Here is a 22,563-nt window from a genome sequence, read left to right as displayed (position 1 = left end):
GTCCAATCCAGAATGAGCAAGTAGGAGTCCAACAAACAAGCTTTGAGATCTGAAAAGAGAACTTGTTTACTACTCTAGGACTCCCTTCCTCCCTGAGAAAAGTGGCTTTTATTATTTTGGTCTTCAGAACAGATAAACCTGATCCAAGAAAAAGAGTTAAATTCAGTCTTCTTGTTACTTTTTCTTTTTCCAGAGCTTCTTTGAAGGACAGTCCGCATCTTGGGATGTAGCTAAAAAAGATCAAAATAGAGCAAAAAATCGTTATGGAAACATTATAGCATGTAAGTTTTCATACAATTCTTGGTGAATGTAAATATTGTGTATAGAAGATAAATATTAAGTGGAAAGTCCTCCTTATATGCTTTTAAACTTCAAGAGAATCCCAGAGAGTGGCACATCTGTTTATAAAGTAATCTATTTAATATTAAAACAGCATTGGCTGTTGGCAGTGACTCTGAAGTTGTCGTCATCGTCAATAACTAAATTGACTCAGACTCTTCACCCTGTGGAGATAACTTGTTTGATTTTATGTTTGCACATAAATGCATGAGGTGTTATTGACAGCTAAGAATATCAGGATAATGAAAAAGAAAGGTCTTTTCAGTGATAAATTGCTATAACACTTCTACCAAACATTCTCAAAGTGAGAGTGTTATTCTTTCCATATAACCTTTATTTCTTCTTTGCAGCGAGTGCCTGAACTCCGGCTGCTCCGTGTTATTTGTCATTAGGGACTTCATTAAGTTTTAAGGTGTTTGCATGGGATAAATAAATTGGTTATCCTATGAAACCACAGGAATGGTAAGGAAAGTAACATAGTTTAGTTTGTGACTAGCTAGTGATGTACTTGGCCCACTCAGATCTCAATTTAAATTATTTTAAAATATCCTCTGAATACATCTGACTACATCAGAATTCAACCTTGACTCTCAAGAAGTTAAGAAGTCGAGAGCAGGGATTCAGAATTCACTCTCTAGTTCTGTGGCTCATTTGCTGTAAAAGTGCAGCAGGAATGGATCCCACCCATTTAAACCCATGTCAAAGAAGCAGAATTAGACATTAAAATGAGTTCAGTCCTTTAGACAAAGCCAATGATGATTCATCAGACATTACCATGTTCCCTAAAACCTTCCTAACTATGAAGATGCTAGTCGTTGAAGCTTTATTAACAGGATATTATAGTAAGTACTGAGCTCATCAAAGTTCTTGTATTTCTTTAAGGAAATTTGAATAGTAGCCTGTTACGGATAAGCTATCAGCAACCCCTGAATTATTTTAAGTCTCTACCAAGGTCATTGTCTTGGAACAGAGGGGAAATTTAATAGCTTTATTTTATTGTTTAACAACTTTAGATGACCACTCCAGAGTAATTCTGCAACCTGTTGAGGATGATCCTTCTTCAGATTACATTAATGCCAACTATATAGATGTAAGTATTTTTATAGTTCGGTGTGCCCAATTTGTTGGCTTATATATGTGAATCTTTTTGCTTGTTATTACCTATAAAGTGATTGCTAGCTTTTTAAAATAAAGAACAAACTGTACACTTTTCCTTGTTCTACGTCCTAGTACTCACTGACGTTGTTGTGCTTTCTTTCACACCTGACTTTGGTTTGGGCTGTAGATTTGGCTGTACAGGGATGTAAGTACCACTATATGTAAATAACAGCACCCTATTATAAATATTTAATATAACTACTCTTAATTACAGTTCTTACTAATGCTTAATACTAGTTACCTCTGCATGCTTCCCCTAAGTAGCCTCATACGGTATATCTATGTTCATTTTTTTGTAACTCCTTTACATGTGTGAAGATCTATTTTACCTCCTTCCCTTTGCTATGTTTAGAAAAACAGGACCATTTTCAGATTTTGACAAGTTATGATGTACTCGAGTTTTATTTGTTGATGATTTCTGTTTCTGGCTTTTATTCTTCCCCCTTCCCCAAACATGTGAGAAGCTGGATAGTATGATGTGTATTAGTGTTTCTGAAATTTTACTTTTTACATTTGACTTCTGATGTTAAAAATGGGTAGGAAGACTATTTTGTGATGTGTGGTATTGGCTTGTTAAAGTATTAAAATTACTTAGGCCAAATCATTTCTAAATTGCATTTGTAAAATATACATATCACACATATATATCGAATCATGCAAACCAAAAAGCTTGTTTTGGTCACAGGTTTCCACTGTTACATTTTGGTTACAAACATATCTACATGCAAATTGTTGATTTAATGGAAAGTAACTAGCAAATCAAAGATAAAATATTGTCAAGGAAGTAATAATACTACATTACATGTAAGAAGGACAGGCTCTTTATTCATATTTCCTGGTTCAAAATTATGCTGGAAATCTTGGGACTGTTGCTTCCCTTCTCTGTGCCTCAATTTTCTTCTCTGTACCGTGGGGATAACAATAATAGTACGAACCTCATCGTTTGTTATGAGAATTAAATAAAGTAATGCATGTTGAACATTCAGCACAATACCTAGCACATACAAAGCACTCATGAAACATCCGCTATTTTTAAATAATTCAGTCCTAGGTGTGCTGAGATTAATCAGTTAAAGACATGCATTAATTGGAAGGCAAAAGGTAGAAGTATCAAATATTGCAGCATGTATGTTGTACACATTTATAGTTATATAAAACATGAAAATTAGGCCCTGACTTTGTCTAATTTCCATAAATAGGAAATGACCTCTGTCACATTTATTAAGTTCATGTTTTATAGTTACTTTGTGAACTGTCATCACTGATATCTTTGGATTAATTAATTTTATTACATAGTCTCTGAGTATATTGGTAAAAATTCTGATCATCATTTGACTCTCATTTGATATTTTAAATTTATCAGACGTCTCAAAAGAGAAAGCTAAGCTAATGGTCCACTCTTTAGAATAAAAAATTCAACAGTTTTGGGACAAATTTGTACTTGTTCTTACCTATTCAGTTTAACCTTGGTTTTCTGCCAAGACATATACACTGGAGCCTTGTTATACTACTACTTTATGGTTCATATGGTAAAACTGTGTTCTAAATGAGACTGTGTTGTTATCCAATCGTCCTGTTAAGACCCCAGTGTATTTTGGCTGATTACTACACAATTCCATAATGTTCTCTTTCCCGTTAGTTTATTACACTTAAGACTCTTCTGTAATTGGTAAATTTTTCATGAAAAACGGGAGATGAAATGCTTATAGAGCTTGGAAAAAATTTGTCCATGAAAAATTGTACTATTTGGTATAAGAAGAAATAGAAAACTTCCAAATTGGCAGCAGTATGCTGCTCAGCCTGTTAAGTTTTAGATTGGAGATCTCAGTTTATGTGCATTTATATGCACATCGAGTTGCCCACACCAAATGTGGACAAATTGTACCACAGGCCTTGATACATACAAAACAAATTCAAAGCTTAACCCTGTTATACCGTTAACAGTTGTGCTACTCATGATGTACCGGAATTCAAATCAATTGAGAGCAACTAACAACTTATTTCTTATCAGGAATAATTTCTTTGTTGAAACAGTATTAAATGTTTAACCACCTAAAGCTCTTGGCACACTAAAAAGAAAAAAGTGCTAAATTTTTTGTTCAGGATTAGATGTATTTTATTTAAAACTCTTCTTTCCCTATATATGTGTGTACCTGTAATTATGTGTGTGTGAACTAATATTATCAGCACACACAAAATAGTTTTGGCAGATTCCTGAACATATTATAGTACAGGAATATTCTCTAAAATAGCTCAGCAGGACTTTGACTTAATGCACACATGCATTGTCCAGCTCTAACATTGGAATGTTCTGTTATTTTTTTATGGTTCTAATATGTCGTTGTCCCTTTGTAATGCAGTGTATTGTACTTTTGGATGATAAGATGAGAATTAATATTTTTGAACACCATTTGCCAGGAATGAATGACTAAAGATTAACATGAAGGCATAAACATTTTAGTAAAACCAAACAATATCTACGAGGTTATTCCCTAGCAAACAAAACTCAATTATGCAATACATATTCTAATCGGAGCCCTTAAAACATTTAATTTTTGTTTTATGTTTACCTTTCAGATAACCTAGGTTTGAGAAGTGAACTCTGAGTTCACTACTCATTTCTGGACTTTTTACTATAACTTAATCTTAACAGGTGGTTGTCTTCATCTTTTTATGCCTTCATTCATTTATTTCTGCTACTGATGTCAAATGATAACCAATTTGTTCTCCTATTTTAGGGCTACCAGAGACCAAGCCACTACATTGCAACTCAAGGTAAAACATGACCTTTTTAAATGTTCTAGAGCAACCAAAGTTGCTTTTTCATCCATATGGTGTTGGTCTGGTTTATGGTTTTGTGGTTTGTTTGGGTTTTTTTTTTTGCCATTTTTATCTGACTTAACTGAAAAAAGGATCAGATCATCTGAGACCACTCTTTATTCATTTGTATAATACAAGTTGTTTTATCTGTGTAAAATACGTATAAATTAAAGCTCACTTTATTTTTTAATTAAAATAAAAGAGAAGCTGCTGATTTGTGGTTTGGGTTTTGGTATTCGGATGTCCCAGAGTACACTAGCTAATAGTGCTGGACACAGGAATTACTTTTGATGAAAGCAAGAGAGGTCTCACCTTGGATAAGTTGCCCGTTTTTTGGTAGCAAGGTCTGTGGTCCTGGAATGGAGTATTACCCAAGACTGATATTGTTACAATGAGATGTTAGACTGTCTTCCAGCAAATTTTTTACAAGTCAAGACAGACAAAACGAAGGGCTAAAGGGAACTCCATCAAGTTCATTCTGTGTAGAAAATAAGAAAAAGGCAGAGAAATCTTGTTAGAGTGGCACACTGGGGAATAAGAGCATCCTAAAACATCTTTAGTTGTCTCTCCATATTGACCACTGGCCATCAGAAGAGAAACCTGCCTATCTATTTATTTCTTAAAAGAGGGAAGTGAAGCAGAAGCTCTGTTTGCTGTTTTGACAGAGACCATTTTCTGAGTATTTTCACATATCTTTGGATTAACTGAGTTGAATTGTAAGCTCTTTAAAGTTAAAGATCATCCATGGTGAACAATACTCTAGGTTTGTTTGCTTGTGGCACTGAGTAGAGTATAACCCAGTAGATGCGTTAGCAGTCTGGAGGTGATGATATAAGGTTGGGATGTGTGCGTATATGTATGCTGTTTCTTCATTAACCCCTAAACATGCACTGTTTTATAAACGATGTGGGTATATTTACTTGGTAATATATGCTGTTTGGTTGATAGTGGAATAAGACTTCCTATTTTTAACATATATTTGAAGATACATCAAATTAACTTAGTGACAGCTATAAGTACCCTAGCTAGAATCTAGGCATCTTCTGATACCTAGAATCTGATATCTTCTTCTACATGGGAAGTATAGAAGGTAAATAGAAAAAAAAAAAAGTTACATATGCCTATGTTTTTGCTCTAGTGTGAATTTAGATACAAACTGAATTTAAGTAATTTCAGTGACATTTTGTGTTAAACCTTTAATATTATTTTTTGGCTTATTTAGTTTACTTTTATTTGTACCTTATGCATACTTCTTACCACTTATTTCTTCTAACCACAAAATTTCTCTGATAATATAATATTCAAATTAATTTCTTCAAAGGCCCAGTTCATGAAACAGTATATGATTTCTGGAGAATGATCTGGCAAGAACAGTCTGCCTGCATTGTGATGGTTACAAATTTAGTTGAGGTTGGCCGGGTAAGAGAAAACAAGATTTTTTTTTCTTGTTCACAAAACATGAGTATAAGTTGAGTAGCCAAACATAACACACTTAAAATAGAATCTCATTCAGTTGTTTTAAAAATCCATAGGCATAGCATTTGAATTGAGTGCTCCTCAGTGGACCTTTGGTGGCTGAGAAATTATTTGACTTCTTTATTGAGTAATGAAAGAAACTCTGATTTTATACTAGATTCTAATAGCATCATAGGGCTTATATATTATAATGAGACTACACAAAGTTTTTCTATTTATTGTGTAATAGATTCTTTTATCACATACATAGTTTTTCTTTATATTTTTACTGTAACCTAAAGAGTTACTACTGGAAATAAATCATCTTGGTTAATGTGTATTCAGGCCCACTTTATATACGCTTTCTGTCATTTAGGTTAAATGCTACAAGTATTGGCCTGATGATACTGAAGTTTATGGTGACTTCAAAGTAACTTGTGTGGAAATGGAGCCCCTTGCTGAATATGTGGTTAGGACATTCACCCTGGAAAGGGTAAGTACCCTAAAATTCTCTTTATTTAAAATATGTTTATTGAAACTTTTTTTCTCCTGAAGTCCCCATCAAGATTTGTTTTGATGATGCTATAGAATCTATCCATCCATTCATTCATTCCACAAATATTTATTCAAGAGCATGCCATGTGCCAGGCATGTTTGTGAACCTTGGGATACATATTAAATACGTATTAAATGATTTCTATTTTGAAAGGTGGTCTAGAATCATGTGAAAAAATCACGAAACTAGAAAATCAGAGAAAATCAAAAGAACAAAAGAAAAATTAAATATAAACCAAAAAACAACAAAAAAGAATAAATGAGATCAAAAAGCTAGTTCCTTGAAAAGATCAATAAAAGAGCTAAACCGCTGTCAGTTCTAAATGAGGGCAGTCAAAACTACGCAATATTAGAAAACACAAGGGCGCCTGGGTGGCTCAGATGGTTAAGCGTCTGCCTTCCGCTCAGGTCATGATCCCAGCATCCTGGGATCAAGTCCCGCATTGGGCTCCCTGCTCCTTGGGAGCCTGCTTCTCCCTCTGCCTCTCTCTCTGTCTCTCATGAATAAATAAATAAAATCTTTAAAAATATATATATATATTAGAAAACACAAAAAAGATATAACTGCAGTTATACTTGCTGTTAGGAAAGCAATAAAAAAAAATTGCATATAAACTTAGAGACAGAGATTTTAGTCTAAATACCCTTATATTTAGTAGAGTAAATACTGATTCTCAAAATTTGACCCAAGAAGACTTAGAAACCTGAACAGATGATAGAAGAAAATAGAATCTTAAAATTTACCAGTGAAATTTCACTATGGTCTTATAGTTGAGGTTTCTTTAGCTTTTAGAGAACAGTTGATACGTATGTTAATAAAATTGTTTAGACCATAGAATACCATTAAAACCAGCTAAATATATTTTAAAAGCTAGCATAACTGTGATAACATAACCAGGTAAAGATGGCACTCTCTCAAGCTCTTCTCTCTCTCTTTTTTTTAATGATTTTATTTCTTTATTTGAGAGAGAGACAGAGAGAGTGAGAGAGAGAGAGAGCACAAGCAGGGTGAGGGGCAGAGGGAGAAGCAGACTCCCCACTGAGCGGAGTTCCGGGATCATGACCTGAGCCGAAGGTGGACACTCAACTGACTGAGCCACCCAGGGGCCTTGCCTCTCTGTCTTTTTTTAAATCTCTCTCTCTTTCTCTCTCCTTCAACAGTAACTAATAGCATGCATATTAAGGAGTGAAAACCCTAAAGGTATTGCTATGTAATCAGGAGTGTGATGTGGATAATCAGTCTCACTAGTATTCAATTTGGGGAAGTTCTAGTAAATGAAATAAGACAACAAAAGGAATAAATTGCTTAACTGTTAGAAAAGATAAGATTATTTTAACATGAAGTTATTTTATACCAAGAAAACTAGAAATATTTTAAAATGGAACTACTAATCATTGAAGTGGCTAATTCGAGATAAATATTCATAAGTGATAGCTTTTCTGTATATTAGCAGGAAACAGTAGTAGACATTACAAAATCTCTTTCACAATAATAAAAAAATTTTAAAGTATCTAGGAATAAATTCAACAGAGATGTAGGTCCTAAGTGACTAAATTCTCAAAAGTGTATTAAAGGACATAAAATATGATGTGAATCAGTAAGTGGAGACATGCACCATGGCCCAGAATGGAAATGTTTTATATTAATACCACTTTCTGTAGTTAATGTCATACTAATTGGAACATCATTGGATTTTTATTTTTAATTTGACTTCTTGCTATTAAGAACTGGAAAAGAGTAGTTTGGTTTTTTTGAAAACCATGTATTTGAAAATTACATAGGAAAATTTAAATAGAAAGAGCAGTAAGGGAACATGCCTTGCCAGATATTAAAAAGAACTCTTTACTGAAGTTTACTAAAAAGAACAAGGCTCTTAGAGCAAGCACCTCCAGTAAAAGAATTAATATGGAGGAGGGGAGGTAACTATCTGAAATCAGGTCTTAGAACAATTTATGATCTTCCTCACTGGAGTTGACTTGAAAAGTAGTAAAGAAAGGGATTTTTCTATTTGTATGATTCCATGAGAGTGTTTATCATTGTCATTATTATAATTATATGTTGAGCCCTACTTTGTGTAGGTTATTATGTAGGGACTAGATCTAGAAAGAATAATAAGACCTGATCACTGGCTTTGGTGCTATTGGTTGGTCTATCTCTATAGGACAGAATCTAAACTTTCTCAATTTGGTTCATTTATTTCCTGACATTTTTCTCCCCGTTCTGATTGAACAAGTGAGATGGAGATACCACAGATAGCTCATAGTGCCACTGGAATTATATAGATTACTGTGGGGATTTGGGGGCTACAAATGTGGATTCTTAAAAATAAACTCTGTAACATTCTATGTAAGCTCTCTAAGCTGTGCTAACACAATCTACAGGCTTCTTTAACCAAAAGGGAAAAGTTTTGAAGTGTGCATTTAAAAGTTCTCTTAAATTAACCCAATAGGAAAGAGGCATTACAAATGATGCTTCCCTTTCATTTTGTACTTTTGTTACTATAAATAATACTCGGTGCTGCATTATTTCTCAGAATTAAGAAAAATCGTTTGCCCAAAGAACAGTTTAGTTGTCTCTATATTTTTACAAAACAATCTAAAGTAGCACTGTCCTGGAAAATCCCTGCATGCTGTGCTTCAAAACCATTTTCAACATGGATAAGCAAGGCATTAAAATCTTTTTGAGGTGAGAAGCTAGAAAGTTGCTTTTATTTACCCCTCGAAAACTCAGTGCCTCGGGTCAACAGGGCAGCATTTTAGCTTTCCTGTTTTTTTCCCTTTTCTCCTAATAATTTTCTGTGCTGTCATTCCAAGTAAGGAACAAACTGTCAAGGTAAATAAAAATTTACACAGAGTTAAAGAACTGAGCAAGACTTCTCATTGTCTTTCTTTGGCAGGTATCTGACAAGAAAGGTAAGTTCCTCGACTGTGTCAGGCTAGCATCCTTTTTCAAAAAAAGCCTGATCTTTGATAGATTCTTCATTTTTTATTTTTTTCATTGTCAACCAGGTCTAGTGCCTATGACTGGTGTTGAATGGCTTTATTTGGGCTCTTTTTTTTTTTTTTAAGATTTTGTTTATTTATTTGACAGAGAGAGACACAGCGAGAGAGGAACACAAGCAGGGGGAGTGGGAGAGGGAGAAGTGGGCTTCCCGCGGAGCAGGGAGCCCGACGCGGGGCTCGATCCCAGGACTCTGGGATCATGACCTGAGCCGAAGGCAGACGCTTAATGACTGAGCCACCCAGGCGCCACCTACTTGGGGTCTTTTGAAAACACTTGTTTACATGTTTGCACAGAGGGGCTACAATGAGATCCGTGAAGTGAAACAGTTCCATTTCACCGGCTGGCCTGACCACGGAGTACCATACCATGCCACGGGCCTCCTTTCCTTTATCCGGCGAGTGAAGTTCTCCAACCCTCCCAGTGCCGGCCCCATCGTTGTGCATTGCAGGTGAGTGCTGGACCAGACGCTCTGGACTTGTATACAGCAAGCTTTTTTAAAGTACGAAGACGAGGCCTTCAAGCACAAAACTAGTCCATGCTTACAAGGTTCCGGCTTACATGTATTACAGGGAAGGTTAAAAAAAAAAAAGTTAGCTCTAAGGAGGATATAAAATAGAAACTTAAAAAATAAATACATTCATCTTAATGTGTGTAGTGTTGTTCACAAATGGGTGTGTGGAAACTCTGTCTTTTAGCGGCAACATCTGTGTTTGGGTTTGTTTTTTTTTTTTTTTCCTATCACTTTTGCAAATCCCATATTGTATGGAATGGGAGGTTAAAATAGAGATTTCTTGCCAATCTAGTAAATTCCCAATAGAAACCCAGCTTTTAAAACTAAATTTGAGACATACAGAGTTACTAAATGGCCTAAATTGCAAGAATTTGTGCTGTAAAACAGCTATTTAAGAATTTAAAAAAAAAAAAAAAAAGAGCCATCCATCAGAGGACCTTAAAAACTGCATCAGTGAGATCCAGCAAATATATGCCAGAAAAATGTGAACATTATATCCAGGCTCCCTTCTGATTAGAAACTCCTCTTAAAACAAGCATTCAGAGACACTAAAAGCAAATTACATGGCCTCATTTTGAGATGTGAACAGAAAAATATGTACTGAATCTGAAAAGCTTTTCCTAAATGCTGCACACCATTCTCAAATACCATCCCCTCCAAGCTACATAATAGGTTGTACTTAAGCATTTTTTTTTTTTTCTGAAAATCCGACCTATTCAGAATTTAAATGACCACATATGGAAGAGGGAAAACAGCACAGAGACTGACATAAAAGTAAGGCATCCCATAAGGATCAGATACTGTGTACGCTGAAAAAAAATCTTCAGTTCAGTCCTCCTCAGGAAATCTGATGTACTCTTCAGTTGCTTTCCTGTCTCAAACCCTGGGAACAGTGATTGAGAAGATGGTAGGCAGAAGAAAAAGAAAAAAAAAGGAAAGAGAGAGAGATACCCACAATATCTTTTACTTAAATTTCTTAAAGAACAGTATGTTTAAGAGAAGTGACCAAATCTGGACAACAAAGAAATAATGTTAATAGCCAATTTATGCATTTAGAAAATGAGATAAATGGGTTTTCAATTCAGGAGTGTCTTGACTTATCATAGAGGTTTACTTTCCTATGATTTGCTTGCTTCGGAAGTGCTCCAAGATTCTCAGATACTCTCTTGAAACAAGAAGTGTCATTTTTCACTTATACTCAGATATCTGTGAATTTATAAAAAAGAGGAAGCTGACTACCAAGTGAAATTCCCCCCTCCCCAAAATCCCAGCTATATCTTATTTGCACTGTTGATTTTTATATATAAAATTGAAGAGAGCTGCCTGGGTGGCTCAGTCAGTTAAGGGTCCAACTCTTAATTTTGGCTTAGGTCATGATCTCAGGGTCATGAGATCGAGCCTCACATGGGGCTCCCCGCTCAGCAGGGAGTCTCTGAGATTCTCCCTCTTTGTCTGCCCTCCCCCTCACATTCTCTCTCTCTAAAATAAATAAATAAATCTTTTTTAAAAATTGAAGAAACATTCCCAGGAGGTAAAACAATCAGTGGTATGTTAAGATTCAATGACTGAATTAAATACAGTAAGATAGTGGCTATCTTTGTGACCTGTTAAGAATTATATTCTATACCTAACTATTCATTTTCATTTTTCCTTCAGATCACCAAATATTCTTTCTACTATTGGCCTTCTCCTCATTGATAACCACCATTTCCCTCCCCACCGTCACCATTAGCACTTCCTCTGAATTGTGACTCCTCAGATTTCCCAGTAAATGTTTTGGAATTAATTTTCTTTGCCTTGGTATTTACAAGAGTCTGTCAGACTAAAACAGTGAGCCAGCATTCTTGCATTTTGCCAGAGGACCCGCAAGTATATGAGTAAGAATATTTTTGAGGTTAAATCTTAAAGCACAAATCCACCCCTTGGCCAATTCTATGAGCTTAAAATCACGTGCACTAGATTTCCAAAGAATGAAGACTTGTATGAGAGCTGTGGAACTTGAACAACATATATATGTTATTTGTAAAACACAATTTGATATACAAAGTTTATCGTTTTAATTTCAAACTCATGCTGCAGTCTTCATTTTGCACCAAAGCAAATACTCTACATGAAGTTATTTGTACATTAAATAAGTGTTTTATATAACATACAAATTACATCTTGCAGTTTGTTGAATCAATTTGATTCCACCTATCTGACAGTTGAAAGGATCTTTATTTAATAAGATTGCAAGAACATACGTCTTTCAATTCTTTAGATTTGTTTAATTTTTTTCAGTGCTGGTGCTGGACGAACTGGCTGTTACATTGTGATCGACATCATGCTGGACATGGCTGAAAGAGAGGGTGTTGTTGACATCTACAACTGTGTCAAAGCCTTAAGATCTCGTCGTATCAATATGGTCCAGACAGAGGTATGCTGCTTGTTGATTGATCTCTGATGGCTTTTTTTTTTTTGCTTTCCAACATTTATCAAAAACAATGTTTTTCACATAGAATCAGTATTACCTCATCAAGTCATATAGGAAAATATTGATAACATTATTAATGTTTCTACATAGAGAAAATTCTTTGTATTCTCTACCTTTGATGACAGAAGATTTTTATTAAAATAGTTTGATTTTTTTTTTCTTTCTTAGGAACAATACATTTTTATTCATGATGCCATTTTAGAAGCCTGTTTATGTGGAGAAACTGCCATACCTGTCTGTGAATTTAAAGCTGCCTATTTTGATATGATTAGAATAGACTCGCAGACTAACTCTTCACATCTCAAAGATGAATTCCAGGTATTTACTTATTTCTAGAGCTCCTTTTATGAGCAACTTATTACAGTGTGTTCTGGGCATTATTAATTCCTCTAAGGAAGGTCTTTCAGGTCAAACTTATAACTTTTGACCCTGTCTCTTTCATTATACATATTACTATTGTATTAATGAGCTCATATCTGCAAAATGAGTTCAGACTCAGGGAAGAGTATGGGGAAAGGTATCATAAAATCAAACTTGGTGGTGGTTTGTGTATGTTTACAACCTTTTTTTATGCAGACTTACGGATTTTAACCTTCTGTGTCACTCACAAGGTGAGATCAAGCGCATTAATAATAATAGCTGAAGTTTGTACTAAACATTGTCTCTAAATAACCCCAAATGTTTTCACTGCCCTTAAAACATCCCTGAAGGTGTGTGAATGTGAAGTCAAGAGTAGCTCTGGACACCTAATACTTTGATCCTTTGTGCAGTGCTCTTTCTAGGTTGTTCTACCCTGTTTTCAAATATGGCATGCCAAAATGTTACTACAGATGATAGTTTCCAACTTTGATGATGGGTCATCGTTATGGGCCGCTCTACTTCTGTTTTCTTTGGTTAGGCAGTGCCTTTTGCAGGTAGCGACGGTTTTTGGCTTCCCTTTTCCTTTTAGGAAACACAGTGAACAATGTGTATATTGTTTCTTTGTCACTTCTCAGGCTTCATTAGCTTTAACTAAGTCTATCAGCCTGTCATCATGGCAAATGCCATCGCCTTGTACAAATCCTTCCCTTTGTACTTGGCCTCCCAGATACTTGATGGATCTGTTCTGTGCTATTAAATGGGTCACTTGCTTTTAACCTAGGTTCCCTTTTCTTTTTAGACTTTGAATTCAGTCACCCCTCGACTACAAGCTGAAGACTGCAGTATAGCGTGCCTGCCAAGGAATCATGACAAGAATCGTTTTATGGACATGCTGCCACCTGACAGATGTCTGCCTTTTTTAATTACAATTGATGGGGAGAGTAGTAACTACATCAATGCTGCTCTTATGGACGTAAGAGACTGCTGTCTTTGTTAGTGTGAAGTGTCATGAAAAGCTACGTGATATGGTGAACACCGGCTGGTTTTCTTTTCAAGAAAATTAACAGGGCCTAGAAAGGAAACTTGGAAATTTTTTTTTGAGAATGATTTTGAATTTCCCCTACAGGGATTCTTAGGAACTCTAAGTTTTAGGCCCCATTGTAAGTTTGGAGCTTGGTTGTCAGTTATTATATTCTGTACAGGAAATACCTGCAGGTCATATTTTCCATCTTAATTATTTTCAGAAAAGAAAATCATGCTTATGTATTTTGAATGTTAGGTAAGGAATGAATTTTTGAAGCCACATAATGCCTTATCTTACGGAAGTTGTGTTAATTTGGGAAATCTTTATCTCTGACATTTAATGTTCCAGTAATTTATGGCTAACTTGTTTTATTGGCCAATAATTATTAGAGACCCTTTATAAATAACTAGGAGAAGGCACCGAGGATACATGTTAATACATCCATCGTTAATGAAAAAACTGTCTTGCCCCACTCCAACCATCACAGAGTGTAAGTGGTAGAGCATATCCTCAGCAGGTTAGCGTCCCATAGACAGAACAACATGGGGAGAGAGTTTTAAGTCAGTCCTTGGCTACCTTGCTGGGTTACCTTGGAAAGAAGCAAGAAGGCTCTCCAGGTTCAGAATCCTTTTAAACAGCTCATCATCTTCATTTGTAAACATTTCTAGGTTTTGCCTTTTCATCTATAGAACCATAGCCAGGAGAAATTAGAAGTCAGGGTCCATGCCTGTGTGACTAATAATGAAGCTTTCTGCATTGTTGCTCCTATTGTGTTTTCGAAAATTAGCTCCTGATAGTAGAGACCTAGAAAGCCTACTTTCTACTTCTGAGACTAGTCTTTTAGCCAGTTACTTTGCTCTTTTTATGTTGCAGAGCAGAATAGTCTAAAGACAAGCTCAAGTGAAAAGTTCCCATTCTTGCTATGACCAGAATCTTGCCTTGTCATTAATCACATCCACTGAAATCACACCTGATCCTCATTGTTATCTTTTTCTTCCCATTTTAATTGTCTGGAAAGACAAATATACTAAATACAGAGAAAACACACAAGACCTTTTTGTTTCTGAGTCTAGATTTGGAATTTTAAAAGGCTGTGTGGAAAGGGGAAGAAGAAAATACTGTTAGGAAAGAGATTGATGAGGCATAGGTCTGAGGCATTTTTTGTCTTTGGCATCGATTGCTGTCAAATTTTTCTTCATTTCCAGTTTGTTTTCTAGTCAACAGGAAGACTGAACCTTGTTCTCTACCTGTTTCTACTCTCTGCTTAATTCCCTATGATTCAACATAGATACATTTCATAATTGAGACCGTCCGGTGGATTCAGTAGTGGTAGTTGGGGCCTCAGAAAAGTTAGGTTTGGTTTGTCTTACAAGAACAGAGCTCACTGGTCAGCACTCCCCACTCCCTCTACCCTCTAGCAACATCCTCAGTGTTCTGTACCCTTGTGCTATGATTGTGAAGCATTAGGAGGCAAGGCCAAGGATTCTGTGATTTCAAAGCCTCAGATGTGCTCTTGTCCTTACCGAGGGAAGATCTAGGAAAGCACCTGTGTCCCTCACATCATCTTATTCATCTCCCCTCCCCTGTGACTCAAAAACTGAGTAAATAGCTTGCCTTCCCATGGAACAGACATGTGATTGGAAGGAAAGTTATTCTTCTGACCCTTTTTCATGAGGCTTCATACTTTCTTAGGAGACACTCACCTCAGAGGCAGGTGTAACTCTGTGAGGCTTGAGGTCATTTAGAAACAGCCATTTGAACTGTCAGCACTCAGATTTATCCCACTGTCTTCCATGGAGCTGAATGCCATGGTTAGCAGCATTTCCCAAATGGCGATAAGATCAATGTTCAAGAATCTGTTTCTACACTGATGTTAAGACACTTGAAAAACTAAAAGAGTTAAATGGTACAAATGAGTTAGGGGATCACTGACAATTTTATCAGCATGAAGGAAATCTATCTCAGGCAACTGTCTAGTCATTTTTTTTACAAACTATTTAATACATAGAAATATAGATCATTAGTCTGCAGAATGACACATTGCCCAGGTCATATGAGTATACTCTCTCCTTCTGGATGGAGATAATGTGTCATGTCCCAGTCAGGGGGCACTTGGTAAAAAAAGGAGCCATTCCCTTATAGGTGGAGCCAAGAAGTGCATTTTACTTTAAGAAAAATCTTAAGTGATTGAAACTGTCATTCTGACCATGAATGTACATTAGAAATGCCCAGGAAACTGGAATGGGCCTGCAAGATGAGCAGAATGTGCTGATAATATCCATATAATGTAAAAGCACACAAGTTTGAGGCATATGTGGTTTTTCTTACTTGAAATGGAAGAGAACCCAGCAGTTTCATATATAGATATAAATCAGATTTATATCTATATATAAATATAGATATAATACACAATATTGAAATATATATAAATATATATATGTATATGTTGATAGATGTTGATAAATGATAGAAGATAGATAGATGATAGATAGATAGGGACACAGATATACCTACATACACACTGGGGAATTTTGTGCCTTCAGCCTCTCAGATTGATTACCTTTGAAAAACTGAAAGAGCCCACAGGTACCTCATGGAGGATCTTAACCTTAAGAAGTTCTTTAGTTTCTTCTTTTGTTTTTGGCCTATATTTACTTCTCTCAGCAAGGTAAAACTTGAATTGCTGTTGAGACTTTGAAGCCCTGCCTTCAGATTGACAAAGCAGCGGCTCCAGTACATTCCAGTGGCCCAGATCTCTTATTCCATGGCTTAGGCAGCGTCCAGCTCCCTCTCCACGTGGGGCCGTTACACCTTACCTGGTCCCACCTTGAGATGTGTTGAATTGGCTTGTACGACTGATCATTCATTTTAAGTTCTCATGTTTTCCCATCTACCTTGTTTCTTCACAGAGCTACAGGCAACCAGCCGCTTTCATTGTCACACAGTACCCTCTGCCAAACACTGTGAAAGACTTCTGGAGATTAGTGTACGATTATGGCTGTACCTCCATCGTGATGTTGAACGAAGTCGACTTGTCCCAGGTTAATGGCTGGGAGTTGCTTCTGTGTACTCATACACAACCTAATGAAGTAGTAATAAGATGTTAAAATCCGCTTCATACTACCCTCATTGGAGAAAAATAATGCTCATTTTGTTTTTTTTTCCCCCAAAAAACATTCATCATCTAGGGGTGTCCTCAGTACTGGCCAGAGGAAGGGATGTTGCGATATGGCCCTATCCAAGTGGAGTGTATGTCTTGTTCAATGGACTGTGATGTGATAAACCGGATTTTTAGGATATGCAATCTAACAAGAGTAAGTCATTAATATTTTACGTGAGCTGATCCAGAGCAACTGAACATAACCATGTTGGGGTATCATTCCAATCAGACAACAGGAAGAGTGGAGTTAATAGGTGTTACATAATCAGTCCCAAAGGTAGTAATCATCTTATACCTTAGTATTAGAAGAAAAATGCATTCCCAAAAACATTTCTGCTTAGAAATGCAGGAAGCTGGCTGTCCTGGTCAGTTACTTAATGTATTACATCAGAAACTAAATTCAGATGCATTGACTCAACTGAGTTTGATGGTCTGAGCCTGGTCTCTGCGCATATGTGGACTTTCATCAAGGTCAACTACATGTTTTATTAGTATTGATATCCAGCCCAGAAGAGGCATATGATTGAAAAGTAAGTACATAATAATAATGATGATAACTAAAAGGCTTTACCTCAGGAGGAAGGGATTTGTCGGATCAGCCATTATAGAAAGATTCCATGTCACTATTGCATACAAGGGAGAACCCCACACATGAGGGGAAAAGGTAAATCACAGCTATCATTGATTCTCCTTCACCTGTAATTTCATCTTGCTGAATGTCCCAGGATCTGGCTCTGCCCAGAATTGTAGAAGCAGCACTGGTACCCCTTTTCCCAGGAGCAAAGGAGCAGCTGTGTTTCTCAGAAATCTTTCTTTCCTTGAGCCTTCATATATTTTACACTCAATGATAAAATTAAGTCTGGGGTCTGTCCTCCAAAAAAGCAAAAAAAAAAAAAAGTGCTAATAAAAACTGTTTAGATTGTGTAGCCAAATAGCAAACAGAATTTGAAAAGAAATCATTAGTAGCTTCCATGGAATTACTCTTTTTAAAGAGGATTACTCTGTTTTTAGTGCACCAGCTTTATGTATGTGTATAATTTTAAGTGTGTGATTCAGATTGTCATGTTTCGGTGTTTTCATATCAAAATGGCTATATGTGTTTCTGGTTAATAAGTCTATATGTATAACTATAAGCAGAGGATATAGTCATAGCCAATTCTGTCGCTCATTTCAGTGGAGAAAAAAAGGATAACTTCAAATCATGTCATAATATCCATGCATATCTTAGATGTTAATTTAAGTGGAATCTCATTATGTCTGCACATCTGTTCCATTATGGTTCTAGTAATATTTTAGCTGAGAAACCATAGCACTAAACTCAGAAAGTAAGACTTGTCTTTTTATTGAGCTGTTTATATGAAAAATATTCTAAGGATGGGAACTGAAATCTGTGTTTTTTCGTCGGCATATTTGTTTATTTATCTTCCCCTATGTTTGGTGTTCTGGTTCTTATTAGTGCACGATTTTTTTTTCTATTTCTAGTCTTGGTTAATATCGTGCACTTCATGAGATATTTAATATGCACCAATGAGAAGTTGGGTGTTGTTCTAGTAGGTCCTTGTGATGCGGGAGCCCTTGCCAGGTGGAAATTCAAATCTGATGGCTATGATACAGCTTATCATGTATTGCAAATACTTTCTTAACATTTTCTTATGAGGCCTTAATGTTTTGGTTCATTCATTTAACAGTACTATTCTTTGGACAGTATTCTGCTAGGTTCTAGTGACACAGAGTTTAGGGGAGAAAGAGAGAGATTTCCTCATCTTTAAAGAACTTGTATTTTATCAGGGAAGATAAGCACTGAACAAGTCATTGTATAACCATTTATTTACAAATATGAGAAATTTTAGAGAAAAAGGACGAAATCCAGAGTGGGTGATCTGACATAGCTGGGTGACTAGAGAAGACTTCACTGGGGTAATGATCTTTGAGGCACAATTTGAAGAATCGGTAGGAGCTATTTGGGGTGGGAGAACCAACTATCCTGGTGTTCACAGGACAGAGAGGTTTTCCAGGACACAACGAGTTTCAGTTCAAAGACCAGAAGAGTCCCAGGCAAACCCAAGACAAATTGATCACGGTGTTTTGGGATTGAGAGGCACAAACAAGGAGATCTGTGAGGCCAAACGGAGAGTTTGTGCAAAGTTCCCCAGGCAAGAAATGACTTAATGAATGGACTAATAGAAGGCCAATGTGTAATAATGTGGTATAGTAAAAGGAAGGTTGGGGAAGGAAGTGGAGCCATATCGTGTAGAAATTTTTAAGCCACTGCAGCAATTTGGATTTTATGTAAGATCATTTGGAAGCCATTAAAGCAGGGGAATGACAAGATCATATTTGCATTTCAAAATAATCATGATGCTGCAGTAAAAATGGTTTGGAAGGAGATCAAAGTTTATTCAAGGAGACCAACTAGGAAGCAATTATCATAATTGGTGATTGGGCCAATGCAATGATGTCAGCCATGATAAAGAGGAGAAGAATTTGAAAGTTATTTAAGGTGTGTGCTTGATTATTGGATATGGGGTGTGAGGGAGAAGCTTATATAAAGGTAATTCTCATGTTTCTTGCTTCTGTAACTTAGAATGTTTCTGTACTAGTATGTACATATTTTGGACTTACCAGCTAGACTCACTCCAGCATAAATGGCATTTATGTCATGGTGTAAACATGTATTCATCTTCACTTTTTAGTAAAAATTCGAGTCCCAACTTATTTACAGAAAAATGCTCTTCCCTCTACAGCCACAAGAAGGTTATCTGATGGTACAGCAGTTCCAGTATCTAGGGTGGGCCTCTCACCGAGAAGTGCCAGGCTCCAAACGGTCATTTTTGAAACTGATACTGCAGGTGGAAAAATGGCAGGAGGAATGCGAGGAAGGGGAGGGCCGAACCATCATCCACTGCTTGTGAGTATGGCGCCTCGGCTGGGCCGTGTGGGGGCCCTGGTGCTCACTTCCTCACCAGCCTTCCTATTTTCCACGTTAAAGAGTACTCAGCTCACATCTTGGGGATCTCCACAGATAGCATTTCCAAATAGTCTTCCTGTCTCCTGAGTCTCTAATTTTCGTTTTCAGATTTTTTAAACATCCATTATTATATAGTTATCATATGATTTAAACTCTTTCGAACACTACCTGGAACCACTTTTCTGATGTACACAGCGTACAAATGTACCAAAATTTCGAGGGATCGAAGTCGCAGCAGCCTGTTCCTGAGCATAAGCTGCAGAGCTAATGTCATCCTCACGTGTCCCTGTGCTCTACCACCTACACATACACGCGTACAAATGGAGCCAAATTAATACAAAATGGAAAAAAAATGAAGATCATGTTTTCATTTCCTCAACCTACAAGATTGTGTGACCTCTGGTGACTAAAAGCTGCTATCTAAAATGCCTTGGCTTTCTTTGCTTCCAGAAATGGTGGTGGGCGAAGTGGTATGTTCTGTGCTATAGGCATCGTTGTTGAAATGGTGAAGCGGCAAAACGTGGTGGATGTGTTCCATGCAGTCAAGACCCTGAGGAACAGCAAGCCCAACATGGTGGAAGCCCCGGTGAGTCACAGAGTCTCAGACACAGAAGGGGGCAGAGACATTAGACAATCATAACCTGCTCGTTGGGTTGACTTCATACACCCAAAGGAATAGGATGTGTAAGTGAGTCTTTGTGGGGACTTTCCTGCCTAACTGATAAACTGCTGAATATCTCTCTCTACCCACACAAACCTAATCACATATCACAGAAACTGTTCGTGATGAAAACTATTTTCACTTGATTTGGGAAATGTATAGAATTGTGGGGTTTTTTCCTGTGATAGGCCATACATACTAGCTGTAATAAACTTTAGTAAATAGTTCTTATAGTAAGAATAAATTCCACTGTCTAGGCCTTATTCTTGTCTATTTTTCATTTCTTAAAGCATCTAGGTTAACTGGTAAAGCATTCATCCAACGGATATATTCCTAAGTTGTATCAGCACTTTGGACACCTAATGTCTGTCCTTAACCGTCAAATGAAGTTTATTTTAGTCATTACCTATAATTCTTCTTCATTTCTGGTCAAATTATAAATTTTAAACTGGCCTCATTGACAGTTTTCAACTTTTACCAGTTAGAGCGAGTGGTTCAGATGATGCCACCTGAATTTTCCAGGGCTCATAAACTCAGAACACAGCTCACAACATAAGAGACGATAGGAATGGGTATGTGGGAGCTCATCTGGGTGGAGCTGTATGAACAGTAAGAAAGAAAAGTTAAACTCCTCGAGCACATTTTACTTCTAAAGAGAGATGTCTGTGGGTTACACATATGTGCAAGGTGGGATAAGGTCAGGAGCAGCTGTGTAGTTTATGTTCACACAAAGGTAAACCAGAAAAACCAAGGCAAAATTGTTGCTTGCCCTACATTTATCAAGATGATCAGATAACTAAAATGAGCAATTCAATAAACCTTTAAAGTATTCTCACCACTTCCTGCTCATGGATTGTTCACACAAAAAGTGCATTGCTTCCTGAGACAAAAATCTGAAGAGTTACATTTATACCGTTTCACTTTTACAAGTGATAACAGACGTTTACCCCTTCTACAAGCCCCCTCAAGCCGCCCCTCCTCTAGCTCATCCCTTGGGTTATTGCTGTTGTCTGGACAAGATGATGTTGGTGCTGACTGGAGTATTGTGGCAATGGAGGTAGAGAAAGGGGGGTGGATTTGAAGGATTTTTGAGGTAGAACTCTCAAGTCTTCTTACAGAATGTAGTGGTTATGTCTTTTGACTCTTTGCTGTCTGAAGGTTTCTTAATGTAAACTCCACCTCTGTCTCAGATCACATCTTCTTAAATTCATCAGTGGGGTCACTTCTGGTGTCAGAATTCAAATTTTACCTCCACATTTTTTTTTAAAGATTTTTTTTTTTAAAGATTTTATTTATTTATTTGAGAGAGAGAATGAGAGACAGAGAGCACGAGAGGGAAGAGGTTCAGAGAGAGAAGCAGACCCCCCGCTGAGCAGGGAGCCCGATGTGGGACTCCATCCCGGGTCTCCAGGATCATGACCTGAGCCGAAGGCAGTCGCTTAACCAACTGAGCCACCCAGGCGCCCTTACCTCCACATTTAACTCTGGTTTCCTACAATAACTTAGGGGGGAAAAAAATCTCTGGTTAAACGCAGCCATTCTAGAACCTTCCAAAAAGTTCCTATGTACGTTTACATTCATGTCCCATTAATCCTGACTGAACACCTGCCCTCTGATATGTGTTTAATCAGTGTTAATGATGAGTTCAGTGTGCTGTTGAATTGAACTGACAAGTTTGGTAAGAAAATTAAGAGTGTAAACAAAATTGCTAGTGACAGATTAAAGAGACATAACTGTTTTCAGGCACTTTTTGGCTCTTCAGATGCACTTGCCACAGTGGTAGGCTAATTTAAATCACACCTACTTGATAATTAAGGCTAGGATTGATAAAGATCTCTTGGGGGAAGTTTTTATTACCCTAGTTTATTGCTGGAGACACCTGAAAGTTCTCTTTAGAAATAATATGCATTTTAGACTGTTCTCCATTCCAGCCTGAATTTTACCCACTTGGACTGAGTTGAGAAATTTTTAATGACACGTTATAAGTCATAACTTGTAATACAGTCTGATCTTTTCTAAATTCTTGATAATGGAGCAGTACATAGATGGACTTAGAGGAAGAGCAGTTTTAACTC

General features: G+C 36.8%; 1 protein-coding gene across 4 annotated transcripts in view; it reads left to right on the top strand.

Moving 5' to 3' along the window:
- The window catches only part of PTPRK (protein tyrosine phosphatase receptor type K), a 532,644-nt gene that overhangs the window by 507,466 nt on the left and 2,615 nt on the right, over positions 1-22,563 (top strand). For 2 of the 4 annotated variants that reach the window (XM_081828968.1, XM_081828967.1), the window contains exons 17-30: positions 194-281; positions 1,353-1,429; positions 1,625-1,642; positions 4,236-4,272; positions 5,639-5,736; positions 6,149-6,265; positions 9,625-9,779; positions 12,123-12,258; positions 12,484-12,633; positions 13,475-13,648; positions 16,609-16,740; positions 16,888-17,013; positions 19,604-19,767; positions 20,278-20,413. In XM_081828968.1, the coding sequence (XP_081685094.1) occupies positions 194-281; positions 1,353-1,429; positions 1,625-1,642; positions 4,236-4,272; positions 5,639-5,736; positions 6,149-6,265; positions 9,625-9,779; positions 12,123-12,258; positions 12,484-12,633; positions 13,475-13,648; positions 16,609-16,740; positions 16,888-17,013; positions 19,604-19,767; positions 20,278-20,413 (1,608 nt within the window). The remainder of the gene's footprint in view (positions 1-193; positions 282-1,352; positions 1,430-1,624; positions 1,643-4,235; positions 4,273-5,638; positions 5,737-6,148; positions 6,266-9,624; positions 9,780-12,122; positions 12,259-12,483; positions 12,634-13,474; positions 13,649-16,608; positions 16,741-16,887; positions 17,014-19,603; positions 19,768-20,277; positions 20,414-22,563) is intronic. The other 2 variants (XM_081828970.1, XM_081828969.1) reach the window with 1 other exon arrangement.

Source organism: Leptonychotes weddellii, chromosome 8 (genome assembly GCF_054177405.1).
Source record: "Leptonychotes weddellii isolate Sample4059 chromosome 8, ASM5417740v2, whole genome shotgun sequence".
Lineage (NCBI taxonomy): Eukaryota > Metazoa > Chordata > Mammalia > Carnivora > Phocidae > Leptonychotes > Leptonychotes weddellii.
Note: the sequence above shows the minus strand (reverse complement) of the source record. Positions and strands in the feature narration are given on the sequence as shown.